This window comes from Paroedura picta, chromosome 4 (genome assembly GCF_049243985.1).
Source record: "Paroedura picta isolate Pp20150507F chromosome 4, Ppicta_v3.0, whole genome shotgun sequence".
In the NCBI taxonomy this organism is placed as follows: domain Eukaryota; kingdom Metazoa; phylum Chordata; class Lepidosauria; order Squamata; family Gekkonidae; genus Paroedura; species Paroedura picta.
Genome location: NC_135372.1, coordinates 91,192,271 through 91,211,615, shown reverse-complemented (window position 1 = coordinate 91,211,615; position 19,345 = coordinate 91,192,271). Strand labels below are relative to the sequence as shown.

Sequence of the window (19,345 nt, the reverse complement as noted above, 5' to 3'; positions counted from 1 at the left end):
CACCAAACATGTATCAGTCCATTTTCCACAACTGGGCCTTGAGGCAGTCTGAGGAACACCACTTCTGATTAGGGAAATGACGCAGTGGGGAGGAAAACAAAGTTAAACCATTCCAGCCATGGAACTCTGACATTCTATGTAATCTACCCCTAGTCTGCAGTGTCAAATTTGAAAGCTAAATGTTTTCTTGTACTCATACTTTGAGTTCCTGTCACTGGAGGGAGCCAGAGGCACACCATGGCTGAACTGCTTTATCTGCCTCAAGCATTTTATAACAGTGGTTGCAGGGATTGCTCTGCAGCATGAAAAATGAAGCCAGGGTCGCAATCTGGCTTTTATGGTAAAGGGCTGTGAGTTACACACAGTGGAGAGCTGCAAAACTGCCTGTTGCAACAAGACCATCACCACTACCTGATTCCCCTATCTCCTCAGAAGCTCCAACTCAGGTCGCGACTTTTCTTCCTACACCGGAGGAAGGTATTGTAGGTCCGCTCTTGTTATTTTAGCTGCAACTATCTAAACACTGGAACAACCACCAACATGTATTTATTCTAGTCGAATTTGTCAACAAACATACAGGAGAAGGAGGTGAGTGTATTTGGCCAGAGCGTTGATAGGTCAAGGAGAGGTCAGTTCCTGCCTTTGCAGGCTGTAGGCAGAGTTCTGTTTGCCAAGCAGCTGACCCAATGTTTACACAGGAAAGGAAAAGAAAGGAGTGGCTCTCCGGAGACCACCTTGGCTGGTGGGCAGGGTGGGAGGCCTGTTGCCTTTTCCCAGCATTTTCACGTGTGCCTCTTTAAAGGCCTCTGGGTCTTTAACATGCTGTTTGATAAATGTGTAAAAGTGAGATAAAAAGTGGAATCTGTTGTACATTTTAAGCAATCCAGTTTTTTAAGTCACATTGCAACCAGCTTCATGAGATGGGAGGAATCGTGGTACTGGCTCTGTTGGCAGAGTTTCAATATGCAGAGTGCAGCACCAAGGCTGCTTAAAGTATAAATATTTTGTTTTAATCAAAAAGAAACCAATATCTTTAGAAAGAGGAGAGAAGAGACTTAAGCTATCCATTGGTTGTTGGCTACAGTTATTCTTCTGTTCAACAGCTGTTCTGGAGGCAAGCAGAAGGGAGTGTGCTCAAAAAGCATGTAATCTGTTGAGCTAATCAGAACATTGATTGAGCTAATCAGCCGCCACGAGCCCTTGTGGGAGTGGCGGGATAGAAATGCAATGATAAATAAATAAATATAAATAAACACTGGAGAATTTAAAAATTATGCTATCTATGCTAACTGTACATCTCCTCCAATGCCCCATGCAGGACACCCTTTATATGCTGCTCAGTTATGCACACTGCATCTTGCATATTCCAACAGGTTCTCACATTAAAAAGTGCATAGCCTCAACATTACCTTTTTAAAGATGTGAGTTGGGAGTCCTAAGAAAGGGCCTTCTGAAGCTGTTGCTTATTTGTTGGGGACACCTACTTGTACTGCTGCCAACTGCCACTTTTCCCCCAAAGGGGCAACTAGCTCCATAAGGCTATTTCCATTTGGGAAACGGCATGGGGGGGGGGTGAAATCTTTTATCTTTGAATACATTGATCTAAATCGATCCCACTTGTGTCTGGGAATTGAATTCTTAGCAAGGAACTCTGGACGCATCAGACACCAACTCCTTGTGCCAGCCACATGTCCACCAGATGAACTTTGTAATGTGTGGGCCAAGCTGCTCCAGTCGTGGTCCTTTGCTTAGGGCTGTGCAGAGCCTCAAAGCCACAATAGTTGTGCAAAGGCCGAAGCTGCTTATCTCATCTGTGCCTAAGCTGCAGGCAGCAGTTGGGTCTTCTGTGAGACCACTGCAGTCCTTCATGTGTGACTCTTCATACATCGAATGAACAAATATGCATTGCTACAGGTATTTTCGGGTTTTTAAAAAACAGTTTTTAAAGGGAAGCAGAAACACAACAGTTCATTGGCTGCTCTGTTTGATTTACGGCCAGGGGTGGGATGAAGCGTGGAAAAATATCACCTCCTTTGTTGCGATTTTGGCGAGACCGGAAACTTGTGCATTACGATAACAGTGCTAGTGGGAGAGCCTTTTTTTCAATAGAAATGGCTGTGTGCGTTACCGAGACCTGCCGCTTTTGATTGCAGCGCTTTTCAATAGCGCACAGAGTTAGCAACACTGCCCGTTGTGCGGAATGGCCCTTGATTTTTCCTTCAAGACTAGTTATCATTGTTTCTCTTTATACTGAGTTCAGGAATACTCTCTCTCCATTTTAAACACCTCTGTGTAAAATATTTTCAATTACCTAGTCATGATGAAATAGGCATTGCCTACCTTGCTGTCAGTTTCTTAAACTTTCTCCTTGAATAACAATGTTTGAATCCAGTGGCACCTTTAAGACCAATGACATTTTATCCAGGGTGCAAGCTTTCATGTACATGCATATGTCAGATTCAGATACCTTTATTGGCATAAGATTTGATATACAAAATTTAAAACAGAAACAAATTCCGGGCATAGACATATGAACAATAATAATAAGGCCTTATGTCATACAGCCGATCTACAGCAGAGATAGATTAGTTCTCAAGATAATTGACAGGATTTTTGCAAGGTCCACTATCTGAGAAGGCTCCTTTACACTCAGCAACATCTTCACTAGATGTTTCTCATCGATGCACAGATACTTCAGTTTTCCCATAAAACCCCCCAGATAATGATGGAACATCTGAAGTTTGGGGCAGTTGAATAATAGGTGACTAAGGGAATCTGGCACATTGCACCCGTGCAGACAGCTTCTCTCATTTCGAGGGATTTGAAGGAAGCGTCCTCTTGATAGGTTTGAAGGGAAGATGTTTAGGCGTGCAAGGAGAAAGGCCCTTTTAAGGGAATAGTCATCTAACACTTGCAGATATAGGGGCATTGATTTATAAGACCAGGGGATGTCCCAATGGCCTGGTGAACAGATTCTGTGGGCTGATGTGCCTATCATCTGAATATCCTGGTCTTCTAGTCTTTCAGTGATCAGTTTCAGGACTGTGCTCTCATCATAATTAACTAGAGTAGATAAATCTAGTCCTAAGCAACAAAGTTTATGAAAAATTACTTTGTTAAAGCCCTTAATAAAATAGGGATCTTCTAAAGTGTTAGAAAGTAGAGATAGTGGAAAAGAATGGAAGTGGATTTTTAACCAGTATTTGAATGTACAAAACCAGGCTCTGGTTTCTAGGGTCTGTTGACCAAGCTCTGCTAAAAGCATATGGTTTGCGAAACATTTTGGTATATCCAACAATATCCAACATGCATATGTTTGAAATAATAGTAGCACATATTTTTAAAGAGAGCACTGCTATGCATTGGAAAATGGGGGTTATAGGTTAGAGGAATTCCTCCCCAGGGCCCTGGCTGTGGTAAGGTGCAGGCTGGGCATACTGTATTAACCCACCCTCAGGCCTGTGCAAGGGCATCTGACTTCCTGAATTCTGTGTCAATAGTCGGAAACAATGAATGGATTTCCTTTTCCTGTCTATGCTTGCTTTAGATTTTTAGCAGGATAATATGTGGCCAGCCATCTAGCTGTTCTGCCTTTCTTTCAAATGGGCCTTAAAATCATGTGTGAACAGTTCCAAAATTTGATTATTTCCCAGCCAAATGTGGGCCCAGTTTGGATGGGGACAGCAGCATGCAAGAAGAGAAGGCTTCAACTATGCTGGTTTCTCAAGCTGCTATAGCTCCAAGGGGCACCGCTTGTCTTATGGCAACATGTCATTTTCTCAATCAGGCCAGTAGCAGCTTTCCTGGGCCATTTCAGGATGAGACAATGGCACAGGTGGAGGAGACCAAAACTCCTTCTCCAGGCATGCTCTGTCCTGATCAGAATTGGCCCACAGTGCCCAGGAATTGTGTTCCTAGGCCAAAAGTGTTCCAGTTTGACCAAAGTGTTTGTGGTGGCCACGCATCTGCTACATGGAATTCTGATGTGTGAATTGGCCCTTTAAGATCATCGCACCTACAGGTGAGATTCATGCACAGTATAGTTTTATAATATGTTAAATGGGTTTTGTGAGCTGTAGAAGACACAGAAGAGCTGGTTCTTATATGCCGTCTTTTCTGTACCAGGAGGAGTCTCAGAATTGTTTACAATCGCCTTTCCTTTTCTCTCACCAAAACAAGCATCTTGTGTGTGTGGGGTGGGGTGGGGGGCTGAGAGAGCCCTGATATCACTGCTTGGTTAGAACAGCTTTATCAGTGCTGTGGTGAGCCCAAAGCCACCCAGCTGGCTGTATGTGGGGGAGTGGGGAATCAAACCCGGCTCACCAGATTAGAAGCTGGCACTCTTACCTACTAAACCAAGCTGTAGCAGGTATAGGAGTGTGAACATCAAGTGACCCAGATGGAAACCCTCCAGAGTAACTTCTGAATAAGTAATGCCTTGTTTGTGTTGCTGGAACATGGGCACAGACATTTTGCATAAGTGTGGGAATAAGTAGAAACTGACTAAAGAAAGATGGATTGGCAACCACTTTTAATTTCCTCCCAAACATATTTATCTAAGGAGGCATGGCTATTGTTCTCCAAGGGGCCTCTCCCACCCTCTTGACCAGAGTTCGGCCTTTTGTTTATTTAGTGAAAACAAGGGTCTCATAAAACAACAATATGTGCTAAGGGGGCAAAAGCAAGGAGGTCGTCTATTCTCAGTCCTACCAGTGCAGACAATACATTCTCCATGCAAGATTTCACCAGGCCATATATTGGCAGTAGAGGCTCTATCTATACTGTCCTGCAAAGATCCAGGGCATTTCCACACATCAACAAAAATAGCGTTACGCCATTTTGGGGGCAGCCCTAAACATTATAACATCTCCCAGCGCCTCCTCACCTTTTTGCTGTCTCGCTTTCCTCGGCCGCCTTTTCATGCTCCTCATCCTCCACAAGTGCTACTGGAGATGGCGGAAGAGAGCAACACACTTCACACACAAATCTCTTCCACCTATCAATCGAATAAGCTTGCCCGCTTATTCATTGCTCCAGGATGTTAGACCTTTTAAAAAAGATATTCCCATCCCCAGGAACAAGGGAGATGGAAGCGGGTGCAAGGGTGGGACGAGGCAGGCTCCTTTAGCATGTCTGAGCCTCCATACCTTCCCTCTGCTGGTTGCCTGCTGGTTGCTCTCCCTTAGCTAGCGCTAAATAGGTTGGGGAATCCACTTTATGCATTTCCCCAACTAGTGCTTTAAAATGGAGGATGTAGCAAGCAGTTTGCTGCCTGGATACTGGATGCTGGCAACGTCATATGGAAGGGCTGGAATATAACGACTACATAAGGTAAGCATTTCACTACATTTAAAGGGTGCAGAAATGCCCCCAGTATCATACAGGCAGCAGTCTGGCATGTTGTAAATAAGAAATGAATTGAAGGATATAGAATTCAGTACAGAACACATTGCTTTGACAGGCCATCATTGCATTCCTGAGAGATGACTGAACAGGGGTGCAGTACAGATGGATTGTGTGAGTCGATGTGAGTATACGCTCCTGAAGAATCAGTTATATGGCTACTTCAGCATGCCTCAACCACTGCTTAGATCCATTAGCACTACACTGAAAACAGGTCTGCTTGATGATACAAATTATTGTTCAGAGCGCTAGACACAAGTAATTATTAAAAACTCAGTCTGAGAGACCATGGGGAACATGTACAGTATTTGCAGGCGTATAAGACTACTTCCCCCCCCTGAAAAACATGCCTCCAAGTGGGGGGGGGGTCGTCCTATACGCCGGGTGCACTTCAGTTGGTATATACATAGCTGCCCATAGTGGCCCATAATACTGTAATGTAATGTAACAAACTCTATATTTTGAGTGGAAATGTTGGGGGGTCGGCAAATACGGTATCTCTTCTCCCAGCTGTAAAGACGACAGTGTATAAGTAAGCTTACGGAACCCACAAGTGATGCAGGATTGCTTCTGTTACTGTGCTTGAGATGCTGGTGGTCATCAAAAAGCACTTTGTGAAGCTCAGTGTATCCTGGTTTTAAAGCCATAATTGTGCTTTTGTTGCTGTTGCTTGCTTATTGTATGGTTCATGTAGTGTAGGCAGGAGATCTGAGGACTGTCCGGCAGCCAGGCAAGGGATGTCTGGAGGTGGCCTGCCATTTCCTGCCCCCGCATCATGATCCCTAGTGTTCCTTAGAGGAATTACCACCCAAATCCTCAGGATCCAAATACTAGTCAGGATCAGCCCCGCTTAGCTTCTGTGATTGGTCAGGATCGGGCTTTTGTTGTTGCTGCTTTCTTTGCCTAGCCGGGATAGCCCGGGCAAGCCTGATGCTATCAGATCTTGAAAGCTAATTAGGGCTGACCTTGACTAGTATTTGGATGGGACACCTGCTAAGATTTGGATGGAGTTGCTCCAAACAACACGGGGTCATGATGCAGAGGCGGGCAATGGTCAACCACCTCCAAACATCCTTCCCCAGCTGCCAGACAATCCTTGGATCTCCTGCCATGCAATGAATGAATGAATGAATGAATGAATGAATGAATGAATGAATGAATGAATGAATGAATGAATGAATGAATAAGAAAGCTGCCATGGACATTGTATCTGATGCCCTGAACTGTATTACAAAACTGTATATGTATATAGTCTTCTACTTTTGAAAGACACTGAAAATACATTTGGATATACATAAAGTTAAACATTTTGGTGCCTTAGCCCAACCAGTTCTCATGAGAAATAGAATTAAAATGAAAAATGTAGATGCTGTTGTGGATCTTTTCTGTTCTGCAATAATGTGTAAATTAGCATTTTTTTCCTGCTATTGACTATTTACTTCTGGTTGTCTAACCAGACAACACAAAGGAAGTTCTGTGTCAGGAGCCCAGTGTTCAAAGTCACTTAACAGGAATGCAGCATTCCAGATTTTGATTGGAATCACCTTGCAAGAGGGGTAATTTAAGGGTCATTCCACACCGGGATCCATGTAGCAAATTGTTTGCTGAACGAAAAATCGCCATTTTAAATAGTGGAATTCGGCGTAACGCATACCTGCCTTTGTAGTGGAATCCAGTTGTGTTTCTATCGTTTCCCACAGGGTTCCGGTCTCGGCAAAAATCGCTAGAAAGGAAGCGCTATTGCTGAGCTGTGTCCCGCCCCTGGCCGTCAAGCAGCTAATGGGCGGCTGTTATGCTTCCAAACAGCCCCTTTCCCTTTAAGGAAGGTTTAAAAAAAAAAACCGTTGCAACGAATATGCGTTGATTCGTTGCAACGGAGAGACCCATCCAGCTAGCAGGTGATGTCTGAGTTGCCGTTTCATCGTTGCCACGCTCCCCCCGAGTGAAAAAAAAAATCCCCCCCCACAGGGGCGATTTTTGGCCGAAAACAGTGTGAAAAATAAAGTGAAAATAAACCAGCAAACGGGCCTCTGCGATGCTTGTGCCTGGTGACTTTAAACAGAGGGACTGCAGCTGGGGAAGCCTCACTGGGTAAACGAAGGCTTGCCGGTGCGTTGATCTCCGCTCGCTCGGAGAAAAAAAAATGGCGATCGCTTCGCCGGAAGATCAGAGGAGAGAGCCAGGGGGAGGGACTTTGCAGAAACCGCAACAATGGTAACGCACAGAACTTTCCTGCTAGTGTTGCAGATTGGTTGCAGGAGTGTAGCGCTTTCCGGAGGGTGAATCCACTTTTTGGGATTTCCCTGAAAGCGCTACAACAAAGCGCTTTTTGCGGATCGGTTTCAGGAGTGTTGCAGATTGTCAACGACGTTGTGCATAACAGCAAAACTGTAGCGATTTCAATTAGTAACCATTGTGCTATTTTGGACGAATGCGGAACGGGCCTAAGTCTTTCGCCCTGTGCCATTTCCCCAATTAAAAGTGGCCCAAAGGACAGTGTTATTTGTCCCATTGTAGAATGTGCACAATACCAGTGTGTTTCCAAATGGCAGAAAGGTAGCTCACTGGGGCTATTGTAGGTGATGGAAATGAACTTCACACTACAGTACCAATCTAAATGTGTATCTTTGACAGAATGGAAATGGGGAAGGAAAGCCCAGAGTGTACTCTGTGTGTGTGTGTGTGTGGGGGGGGGGAATTAGAGGAGAAGAAAGGAATTATAGGTTCAGTCCCATTTTCCTGAATGTGCCCAGTGTTAGCAGAACCCGGTACTTGAAATCCTCTTCTCAGTAGCAGTGCATTCTTAGATTCTCAATGTGTGAGGAGATAGGATGAAGCAAAGGGACTCTGTACATTCTGAACAGTATTTTTCTTCTGACTTCTTTTATCAGGGTCATTCCGCACATCGGTAAATGTGGCCATATGTTAGTAACAACAAGAGCAGCAGAGTTGTGGAAAACAAACTGTTTTCATGAAGTTGGGAGGAGGAGGGAAGTGAGTGAATCTTAGAGAGGAACAATAGGCATTTCCTGGATGTTGTTTATTGGAGGGATCTATGCCTAATTTTTAAAGATAGAGGTCCTGGTATTTAAATCTGTGCATGAGACATGCCATCGCTATGCAAACCCTGTTTCTTAATTCTAATTATGTGGAGAAAGGAGAGTTCAGTTGTTCATTGGTGAAGAAAAACATTCTGTATATGCTCAGGGAAATGGCCTAGATTTGACAACATTAAGTGAATTTAAATGCCATTCAGTTTTCATAAGAGAAGGTTTTGCTAATTCCCTCCTCCCCACTGCAGACCCCTTATTATATGTACAGGGTCTGCTTCCCCCCCCCCCACACACAAACAAAATATTTTGAGAGGGCTAAGTGGGCTACCAGGGGATAGAAGATTCTGGCGGGGAAAATTGCCACATTCTCTTAAGAAAACTGTGTGGCTGGATCCAGGCCACTGTCTATCAATCCTTGTCATTCCTGTTTAAGAATTCTAAGCAACAGGTACACTAACAGATACTCTGTTGTCCCTTACTGCTGTGTTTCAGTGACCCTCAGTGGCCATAGCTTGGGGACGCCATCGGTATATGTCCAATACAGTGCATATATAGTATTTCCCTCAGAAGCTAGATTTGAAGCAAGGGCGTTTTGGTTCACAATTCATTCTCATGTGGCTGCACCAAACCAAATAAAATACTGGGAGTATCATATCTAGAGTTTCCAGTTTCTTTTTCTTTTAAAAGGGGGGGGGGGGAGTAACCATGATCAGATTCATTCAGCTTGAGTGGGGCAGGTATGCCTTTGCCTGTACATTGAAGTTCTCCCTCCACCTCTCTTTGGGAAACTGTAAAAAGAGGGAGCCCCCTGAAAGCCTGCAGAGTGTTTTCCTGCCAGTCATCTCTCAGTTAGTGGTGGCTGAGTCTGGCACCTCCCATTATGCGATTGCCTCTTGAGAAAGCCAAAGAGTGCCAAGGAACAATGGGTGGAGAGCAGGAAATGCTGCATGGGAAACAGGATCCAATGTAATTGCCTGTGGGGGCCCCCAGGCATACCTCCCCCAACAGCCTTCCTCTGGCTGAACCCCAGCCAAGAAAATCCTTGCCACAAAAAGTTCCTGCTCACGCTGTGTCCAATCCATTCCCATCACTTCCTGAACTGGCTGAGGATTTTCCTTTAAGCCCATGTTGAGGTTCCGCGGTCAGGCTGGGGGATACAGGCAGGCTCTGTCCCCTTCGCAGCTGCACATGGCAGGGAACAAATGGATGGCATGGGAGGAAGGGCCTTTGGGAATCTGAACTCCTGAGCAACTGGACATCCCTGGGTGTCAACTGGACAACTCAGTGCCTTGGACTGGCTAGAATGGAGCTGCTGCTTCTCCTGAGACTCCGGCCATTTCTGTAGGACAGATCACCATCTCTTTAAAGAAAGCCACGACCCCACATCTTGCTATATTGCATGAACTACAAGTAAAGCCGGCCAGACTGGTAGCATTTCCTCCCAAATCAGAGGCTACCTGGTGAGAGTTTCCTTCCAACTCTTCTAGCCCTTGAAAAGCAATGAAGGACACTGGAGCAGCAAACCCAGGGGATACATACAGTGAATGAAAAACAGCATAAATATTCCCAGTTTCCCCTTCTGGCTTTGTGATGTCCGGGTTCTGCCGACACTGGGCACATTCAGGAAAATGGGACTGAAAAGAGTTTGTCTTCTAGCCTCCTTCTTGCGCCTGGCAGGTAAAGAAAGTCCTTTTCTCTGAAAAGATTCTGGGCTGGGGGAGTGGGGTGAGGAAGGGTCTCATTTCCTGTGGCTACTCCAGTTTAGTGGTGCAGGCTCTGACTGGACTCCTATGGAAAGGCAGAACTTGCCCCACAGTCTGGCAACTGGGGTCTGAGTGAAGGATTCCTGTTCCATTCCTCTTCATGCTGATCCAGATTTTCTTCAGTAATTTCAGAGCGCCACTTTTCCATGTTGATTTTGTAGTTATTTGGATTGTGTACAAAAGTTGTGTGGTTTTAATACATTGTGTGTGTACTACTACCTCACTTATATGTACTATATACATGTACAATGCTAATTCTTGGTGTCACAAATAATGTTGCCAAATCTGAGAGAGATAATTCTATGGAAAAAGAAAAATAATGCAAAAACAAAGAATTGCTGGCTCAATCCATACAAGGAGAGGGAGACTTAGGGTTGAAACTGCTGATATCATGAGACATTCTGGTTTGTCAGTGGTGTCATCCCCTGTACTGGCAGAAAGGGCTGAAGATTCTGCTGGGAGGTTTCTGGGCAAGGAGGGAGGTACAAGGCACCCTAACTAGGTATCATTCTCTGGCATCATTCTGAATCCTACTGGATTTCCACCTATCCACGCAGCAAGGAGGAGGCATTCTAGCGAGAATTGCCCAATATAAACAAATACAACAATAAATATAAGCTTTGGAGAAAGCTAACATGGGCATAGTATTGATCCTGCTCAAAGCTCTCTGAACATCTTCCTTTGTTATACAGCCTTCCTCAATGCTCACATGCAAGACATGAGTTGCTTAGGGAAGCTTGGATTAGCCTCGGCGTTAGAGTGAGAGACAAATTCTGGCATCAAGGCAATCTCAGAATCCAGAATCCAGTGAAGGAACATCTCTGACTGTAAATTACCATAACCTTTTAACAAAAGGACTTCAAAGGGAGACACTGTTATCCAAATTGGAAGTCTCCTGAATTGATTTGGGGGATTTAATTGGAGATCTCGCAAGAGGCAGGTAGCCACAAGATCTCCACCTATGTATGGTGGATTATTCTCATAAGATATTCTAAATAAACCAGTCGAAAGTAAACTGTAAAGTTTTTTATTACTTTGAATTCCAAAGGGGTACAAGTAAGCACACTAAGATCACATAAAGCATACACACAGAATAATCTAAGAAAGGTGGGGGTGAAAGCAAATCAGATTTTGAAAATGAAGGGTGTTATAGTTACCATCATAATGTTCATGGATTCAGTGAAATAACCAGAGTTTTGTGGAAGAAAGGGACTGGCTTGTGCCAATCCCTCATTCCTATTAGCAAAAGGGACACTGTTCATAACATTTATTTAGGACCAGACAGCATAGATATAAGTCTCATGACTGGAACTTTGGATGTGAAATTTGGCCCTAACAAGCAGCTGGAGGGCCCAATTTAGAGGTATGGGGCTGAGGAAGAGGGTTAGTGCTTTCGATGCCATCAGAAATATAGTCCTCCACATATGCTACTTTAAGACATGGTAAAAACACAGGCACTGTATAACTCCAGAGGAGTAGCTGGATTAGTCCGACCCAGTAAAAATAGAGAGTTATGGCACCTTAAAAACTATGTTGATAGTGATATTCCAGAACCTGTATCCAGTCTCCTAGTAGTGATATAATTCTTAGCTCTTGAAAGAGTTTCCATGCAGGAGATGTTGTACTATTCCATGTAGCCTATTATCATATTTGTATCTTTGCTTCAATATTTGTGTGTTGACATGTCTTCATAAGGAATTTTACCACTGCCAAAGGTCCCTAAATCATTAATATACTGCCTATTCATTTAAAGTATGCTTTTCCAAAGCATTACAAATATTCCCCAGTTTCTTTCCCAAAAATGCAAGGACAAATATTTTTAAGGGTTGATTAGCTGTTTTCCAAACTCTGTAGTGTGTCTCAAGACAGAAGAATAATATTGGTTTTTAACATGTTAGATAAGAGCTTCCTATTTTGCTAGGGAAGCAATGACACAGAGTGCCTTTCTGTGAGCAAGAACAGTGGGCTTAGTGCTTGCAATTCTTCACATACTTGCTCTGAAATTAGTGTTGTTGAGTCAATAGAATTTTCTCACAGAAAGGATGCAGAGGAGAATTGCTAGTACCTTTTTAAAAAATTCTCTGCCTGTGACTGCCATCTTTGTTAACAGTCGAAAGTATAAAAACTGTGATTCTAAAGTTAGTTCTCCAAAGAATGAGGGATATTAATTGACAAGATTTAAGTGTCTCAGGAAGAGCATTGCAGCAATCATGAGAGATCTGATGAATCTTGCTGAAATGGACTCCCCTTTCTGTTCTCAGCATCTATAAGAATTAGGCCCAAGACAGGTATTTTGCACAGCAGGACATCTTTTTCACTCCTAGGAGGTCCAAGGTTGATTGTGCCTGAGTGCTTACAGGCCATTCATAGGAATCTGCTACACTTCTACGTGAAGACAAAATGTCTATCTATTTTCTAGCAGAGGTTATACTAAATTTTAAAGCCCAACCAGAGCTTGCTAGATGTGAAATGTGCTGATATAATTAACTCTCCCTGTCCACAAAATGGCCTCTTCTATTGTTCTTCTAATGCAGGAGCAATTCTGGATATAACCTTGATAGCCAATGTCCTGAGCCCCTCGCACACCAGCTTCTACCTCTCCTGTGTGAGTAGTGAGCAGAATGTGAGCCTCCTTCTTGAGAGAGACAATAGAATTGTCATGACTCCACCCAAGTCCAAATTCCAGATCTACAAGAACAGCAGCAATGAGGTGCAGATGCGTGGCTTCTCCCGTGCAGACCTGGTGGGCATCACATACTGCTTGGGACAAACCCAGACAGAACAAACCAGGGTAGTGTATGTTCACAACAATATGAATGGTAAGCACAACAGTGAGATTCACAAACGACACACAGGAAGATACATTGATTTGTGGTACCTAACTGTGGTAATATCAGTTTTCTAAGTGAGAAAATGAATGTATAAGGTAAATGTTTGCAACATTTGTTCCATTATCTGATTATCACAGAACCAATACTAATGAGGAGTCCTCTTGCTACTTCCCTTAGACAGTCTCTGGGATTTCCTGTTTACACACAGCAAGAAACCAAGTATTAATCATTATTCTGTCACAGAACAATCATCTTCCAGTAATCCCTGGTGGAGGGATGACTGGAGCCGAGGGGGAGAGATGCATTCTTCCTTCCTTCCTTCCTTTTTGTTTTAGGGATTGTAGCCTGATCATGTGGGAAGGAGCTGAAGCAGAGAGGTGGAGCGCCCCACTGCTTTTTCCCTCACCCCTTTGCGCTGCTTGCACCAGCAAAGCCCACCTCATTCCCTGCCATCTTCCCCACTGCCTTTTCCTTCGCACTACTGCACTGCTTGCAAATTGAGCTCCCTTGCAAAGGAGGGGAGGAAGGCATGAAAATAATGCTTGGTTAACATTAAATCATTATATGTTGTTGCAGCTCTGCGTTGCTAAGTAGATCGTTATTCTTTTTGAAAAAATATTTTTCTGTGTTTGGGGGGTTGGGGGGCTACTAGGATGCAAGAATACAGTGCTGAAAGGGGATCGGTGGCTGACGCAGCGTCACAGTGATTGACAGGTCAAAATGGGGGCGGGGCAGACGGTTTGTCCTGATTCCGCTCAACCATCTGACTTGTCAGGAAGCAAAAACCCAGGACAAAACTAGGGGATAAAGTGATAGGAGATTCCTGTCAGGGAGATGGAAATGGTGCAGTAAGTGGGTGCAGATCTATAACCAGGAGGCAGCGTGCCTTGGCCACCTCTATGTGGAAATGGTGTGAGAAAGGTCTTTCTAAGCTGTGGCACCAAAGCTGTAGGATTTGCTCCCCAGGGAGATTAATCAGTCTCCTTTTATCATTGCCTTCTACCAGCGGATGAAGACTTTTCTATATAACGGCATTCCCTCATGAAAGGGACCTTGGGTAAGGTAATTGAAAGGGCTGCCACAGACCAGCTCCCAGCATACTTGAAGGAAGCTTAGGTGCCTTGAAACATACCAGTCAGGTTTCCATCCAGGCCAAAGGGTGGAGATGATACTGGTTGCCTTGGTGGATGATCTCCAATGCCAGCTGGATCAGGGTGGTTCAGCTGTGCTTCTGATGCTAGACTGTCAGCCATATTTGGTGTGGTTGACCACAAGCTATTAGCACACAACCTCACCAGGGCCGGGATACAGGGGATGGCCTTGCAGTGGCTGTGCTCTTTTCTCTGGAACCAGACACAGAAGGTTTCTGTAAGGGAGGAACTGTCACCTTCCTTCCATCTCCCCTGCGGGGTTCCCTTTGTGCCGTGAAGCTCTGCAGGCCAAAGGGAAGGGAAATTCCCTCCCCCCACCCTTTGGTGGTGAGAGTGCTTTGTGGGCCAACGGGAAGGGAAAAGCTGCCCTCCTCCCTGCTGTCCCCCACCCCCAGGGCATTTACATGTATCCTGGGGAGCATCCAGCATCAATCTGCTGACAAGGGCGGCAGAGACCCTGGACGGCTGGGTGGCCAGGAGTGGGCATGGCCTGTGCAATGCAGGGCCCAATTGGGACGTGCAAAGCGCATGCCAATTGGGACCTGCCTCAGACAGGCCGTGCCCACTCTCTGCCCAGTCAGCCCTTAGCACGTTATTATAACAGCAAGTCTGCTGTTACAGATGATTGAATGAATGAATGAATGAATGAATGAATGAATGAATGAATGAATGGATGGATGGATGGATGGATGGATGGATGGATGGATGGATGGATGGATGGATGGATGGAAGGAAGGAAGGAAGGAAGGAAGGAAGGAAGGAAGGAAGGAAGGAAGGAAGGAAGGAAGGAAGGAAGGAAGGAAGGACTTTCAGTGGCTCTCCTTCCTGTTTCTATGCCTGTATTCATATGTTTACATGTTTTATTAAATTGTATTATAGATGCTCATTTGTTGTTTAAAACTTAATTTTGTGTTGTGATTGTTTATCACTTGTAGACCCTATATTGGGTAGAAAAGCAGAATATGTTTTAAATAAATAAATGAATAATATATAATGGGTTGGATTCCATGATCTTTCAATAGAAGCCACTAGTCTTCCTGGCTTTCTTATCTTCTCAACAGCATTTTCTAACCTCAGTAAAGTTTATTGTGTTATTTAGTATACAGGTATGTGTATGCACCTATAGATATACAGATGCAAATTTTCCCCTGACATTGGAGGGAGTCCTGTAAAGACCAGTTTTGGAATACTAAGAGTCATTCATTACTGACATGAATCAAGTAGTCTCAGCAAGTGAGAAGAAGAATAACTGAAAAGAACAAAGAATTTCTCCTTGGAAACCTTTGAATTATGTGGGGCATTGAACTGGTAAGGCAGAACAGTGGACGTCCTAGCTCCATTGCAGATATTGACCTCCCCAAAGAGTTTTTTCCTCCTGTAAGATGGAGAGTGTGACAAAAGAAAAACCCTGGGACAAGCTCCAGAATAATTTTACCACTAAGTCTATACAACAATTCCAAGGGCTATGTTTGACCCTCATTTAAATAAAGCATGTCTATTTCCCCGCCCCCTATACAAGAGAGATCCATTCTTGCATTTTCTCCTCTCCCCTTACTCTATGTGTGTCATCTGTGAATTTAGCAGACAGTATGAGATGATCTAGTAAGTTCAGAAGCAGATGATAGATAAGGACCCCACCCCACCAAGAAAAAGACAAATTCATAGTGTGGCTCTCTGATTAACAGGGATGAAAAAAACTCTGAGGCCCTGCTGTTTAATCCTAATTTTATGTAATTCTGCAGCCAACCTGGTCCCAGAAAAGGCAACACAGACAGTCAGCCTCTTCCAGTCAGCTGAGCTTGTTGCTAAGATAAAGCATGAAAAGAACACTGACATTTTGTGGAAAAGGAATGGTAAGTACTCCCCTTTTGGCTGCATGGTTCTGGTGAGATGTGCTCCAGAAATGGGGTCCCCCTAGAGTTCCACATCACTTTGTGTTGATGCAGGAACACAGTGGTTTTCTGGGTCTATTAGTCTTCTATTTATATCTGTCATGGATACCTAGCCCTGCCATGTGGCTTGGCAGGACTGCTCTGCACTTTCTCAGGTCTTCCTCTGGTCCAATCAGTCTTCCAGCGGCAAAAAGATTGGCTGTATGGCTGTTGAGGTGTACATGCTGTACTTCCTGAAGCTTTTGATGCTCTTGAACCCAATTCAGAATTAGGTTTTCTAATTCTCGTGCTTTTGTCACCTTTTCTCCATGCAGGCTCCTTCTATCAAACCACAGACAAGGGTGAAGTGAAGGGGAACCAGTTCACTCTGTCCCTGCCGTCCGTGAGAGTGGCTGATGGTGGAGTTTACAGTGCCTCGTTCATGGGGGACAGTCCCTTGTCAAGTGCTTCCTACAGGCTGATTGTGCGAGGTGAGATGGTGCAGTGCAAACTGTACAACTTCCCCAAGCCATGATATTTTATTTGTTTGTTTGTTTATATACCGCCCTCTCCTGATGCTCAGGGTGGTTTACATAAAACATAGAAAATAGTACATGGAACTTAGTTTTCTATAACAACGACAACAATAATATTAACAACATTAATAACTTTAACCGGGGAACTGGTGCAAACAGGTGCAGGGCAGAACGTAAGGATGGATTTCTGTGGGAGAGAAGCAGGGGCCCTGTGGATTGCTCGTGAGGCCTGTTCAGACACTGCTTTAAGGGTCACCAGAGAAAATTGGAATGCAGTGCACACATCGTTGCCTATATATTCTTGGTTGTTTGTAGCACTGCACACATAGAACTAGGAATCTTCCCTTTCTTAGGTCATTAGAAGTAGAATGGGTTATTCTGTCTTTAAATAATTGATGGAAGAGGTAATTTCTTTTTTTTAATTATTACAAAATTTTAACTAAATAAAAAAGAGCAGAAATAATAGAAAGAAAACAATTAGAGTTTAAGATAACAAGAAAAGGAAAGGCAGAAACCAACAGAAGGAACAGACATACAGAAATCTTATTATAAAATACAATTAATCAGTCTTACATTTATCATCCCCATTAAAATGGCATGGAAGAGATAATTTCCACAGCTGTAGTTTTTCCTGCTCTATTATTTATTTATTCATTTGTTTGTTTGTTTATCATATTTATATACTGCCACTCTCAGTGTCTCGCAGCAGTTTACAATCGATAAAATACATTATATCAAGCCCCATAAAATAAAAAAACAGATGGTGATCAATAATAATTTACATCCTCCTCCCCCCTCTGGTTCAGCAACAGATCAATAAATCTTCCTTTCTTTAGATTTCTCTCTGGAAGGAGGAACTTAACTAGCCACAACTCTGAGATCCTCAGATGGTAACATTGAGAGTACCACCCTGGCCTCAACCCTATGCCTGGTGGAAGAGCTCCGTCTTGCAGGCCCTGCAGAAAGCTGACAACTCTGACAGGGCCCTTAGCTCTTCCAGGAACTAATTCTACCAGGCTGGGATCAGGGTTGAAAAGGCCCTGGCCTGAGTTGAGGCCAGGCGGACATCTCGGTGGCCTGGGACAACCAGTAGCTTCATGCCCACAGAGCAAAGAGCTCTGCGGGGGGCATAAGCAGACAAGCGGTCCTGCAGATAGATAGGACCCAGGCCGCGTACAGCTTTAAAGGTCAAAACCAATACCTTAAACTTGATCCGGAAACAGACTGGTAACCAATGTAGATGATGCAGCACCGCCTGAATATGGGCCCTCCTAGGTGTCCCACTGAGGACACTGGCAGCTGCATTTTGTACCAGCTGTAACTTCCAGGTCAAAGCCAAGGTAAGGCCTGCGTAGAGCGAGTTACAGACGTCTGATCTGGAAGTGACTGTTGCATGGATTACTATGGCCAAGTGTTCCAGGGATATGTAGGGCGCTATTAGCCATGCTTGGCACAGGTGGAAAAATGCTGATCAGGCTACCTTTGTGACCTGAGCCTCCATAGAAAGGGAGGCATCAAAGGTCACGCCCAAATTCCTGGCAACCGGTGCCGGTGTTAATTGCACTCCATCCAGGCATGGGAGGCGTGCTTCCTGATCTAGCATTACAGTATACAGTTATTATGTTGGTTTATATGGCTTTGGCATTCCAACTTTGCTTAATGAGTGAATCACCCACAATCTTCTCAATCAGTGCAGTCACCATTTTGTGAGAATAAGGCAAAGTGCCTCAAGAGTAACCATCTACTCCTTTCTAGTTCTCTAGGGCCAAACTAGTTGAGACATCAAAGGCTAATTAGTAGCTCTAGGGGGATGCTTTGAAGACAGGGAAGATGCATTCTTCCCTCTGTTACCCAGCCTGGATCCATAGCAGAAAAAGTTAGCTTTACAAAGTGTTCCAGAAAGAAATAACATGAGACCTTGCGGGCTATGTAGACAAGGTGGCTCTTGGTAGGGGTATCCCAAAATAAAATAATGAAGAAAGAGAGTGAAAGAGAGGGGTCGTAAACACAAATAAATAACTTCATAGTAGACAATATATAATTAAAAGAATAGAAACGTAAAGAACCTACTCTGGGCACCTGAGAACTGATCTCCTAAGCAATCACAGGCACCAGCAACAGGGTGCACTCATCAAAGGCAGAAGAAAGGAAATTGGGGGATTTTAGGGGAGGGACATGCAACTTCAGATCTTAGGGTTGAGGTCTGATGCAGCTGAGAAAGAAAGGGGGCCTGAAAAGAAAGGGGGCCTGAAAAGAAAGGGGGCCTGCATGGCTAATAGATTGTCTCAAGCAGGCAGGGCTTCTTCCGCATGATGGATAAGCTGATGAAAACTCACTAAATACACCGTTGTTTTTCTGATCTCTGCACAAAAGAGTTAATTTACTCTGCAAAACTGATTTTGCTCTGCATGGTGAACTGCCTTTTCGGTGCTTTAAGTGTCTTTTAAGCATTGTTTCTGAAAGATGCTTTTCACCGATTCATTTCTCTCCTGCCTGCGACGAACTATTAGCCATGCAGAGAAGATCTTTAGTTATGCAGATTAGTGATGGCATTTGAGAACAAAGCAGAGTTGGCAAAACTACAGGGGGCAGGGCTATGAATTGTTTCATGCAGAGACCATTGCAACGTAGTTTTTCAACAAATTATAATCAATGCAGAACAACGATTGTAATATAATAAAGCGGTCTAAACTGGTTGTTTTTTAAACTGTTTTATTTGGCTCCATGCAGAATACCT

The 19,345-nt window shown here is 44.0% G+C and overlaps 1 protein-coding gene across 3 annotated transcripts in view; it reads left to right on the top strand.

The window, feature by feature from the left end:
• Window positions 1-329: 329 nt before the first annotated feature.
• TIE1 (tyrosine kinase with immunoglobulin like and EGF like domains 1) overlaps window positions 330-19,345 on the top strand; it is a 55,885-nt gene continuing 36,869 nt past the window's right edge. For 2 of the 3 annotated variants that reach the window (XM_077334112.1, XM_077334109.1), the window contains exons 1-4: window positions 9,518-10,133; window positions 12,754-13,038; window positions 15,944-16,054; window positions 16,408-16,563. In XM_077334112.1, coding sequence (XP_077190227.1) covers window positions 10,001-10,133; window positions 12,754-13,038; window positions 15,944-16,054; window positions 16,408-16,563 — 685 coding nt within the window. In that variant the 5' untranslated portion in view covers window positions 9,518-10,000. Of the gene's footprint in view, window positions 478-9,517; window positions 10,134-12,753; window positions 13,039-15,943; window positions 16,055-16,407; window positions 16,564-19,345 lie in introns of those variants that run through there. The other variant, XM_077334111.1, reaches the window with a different exon arrangement.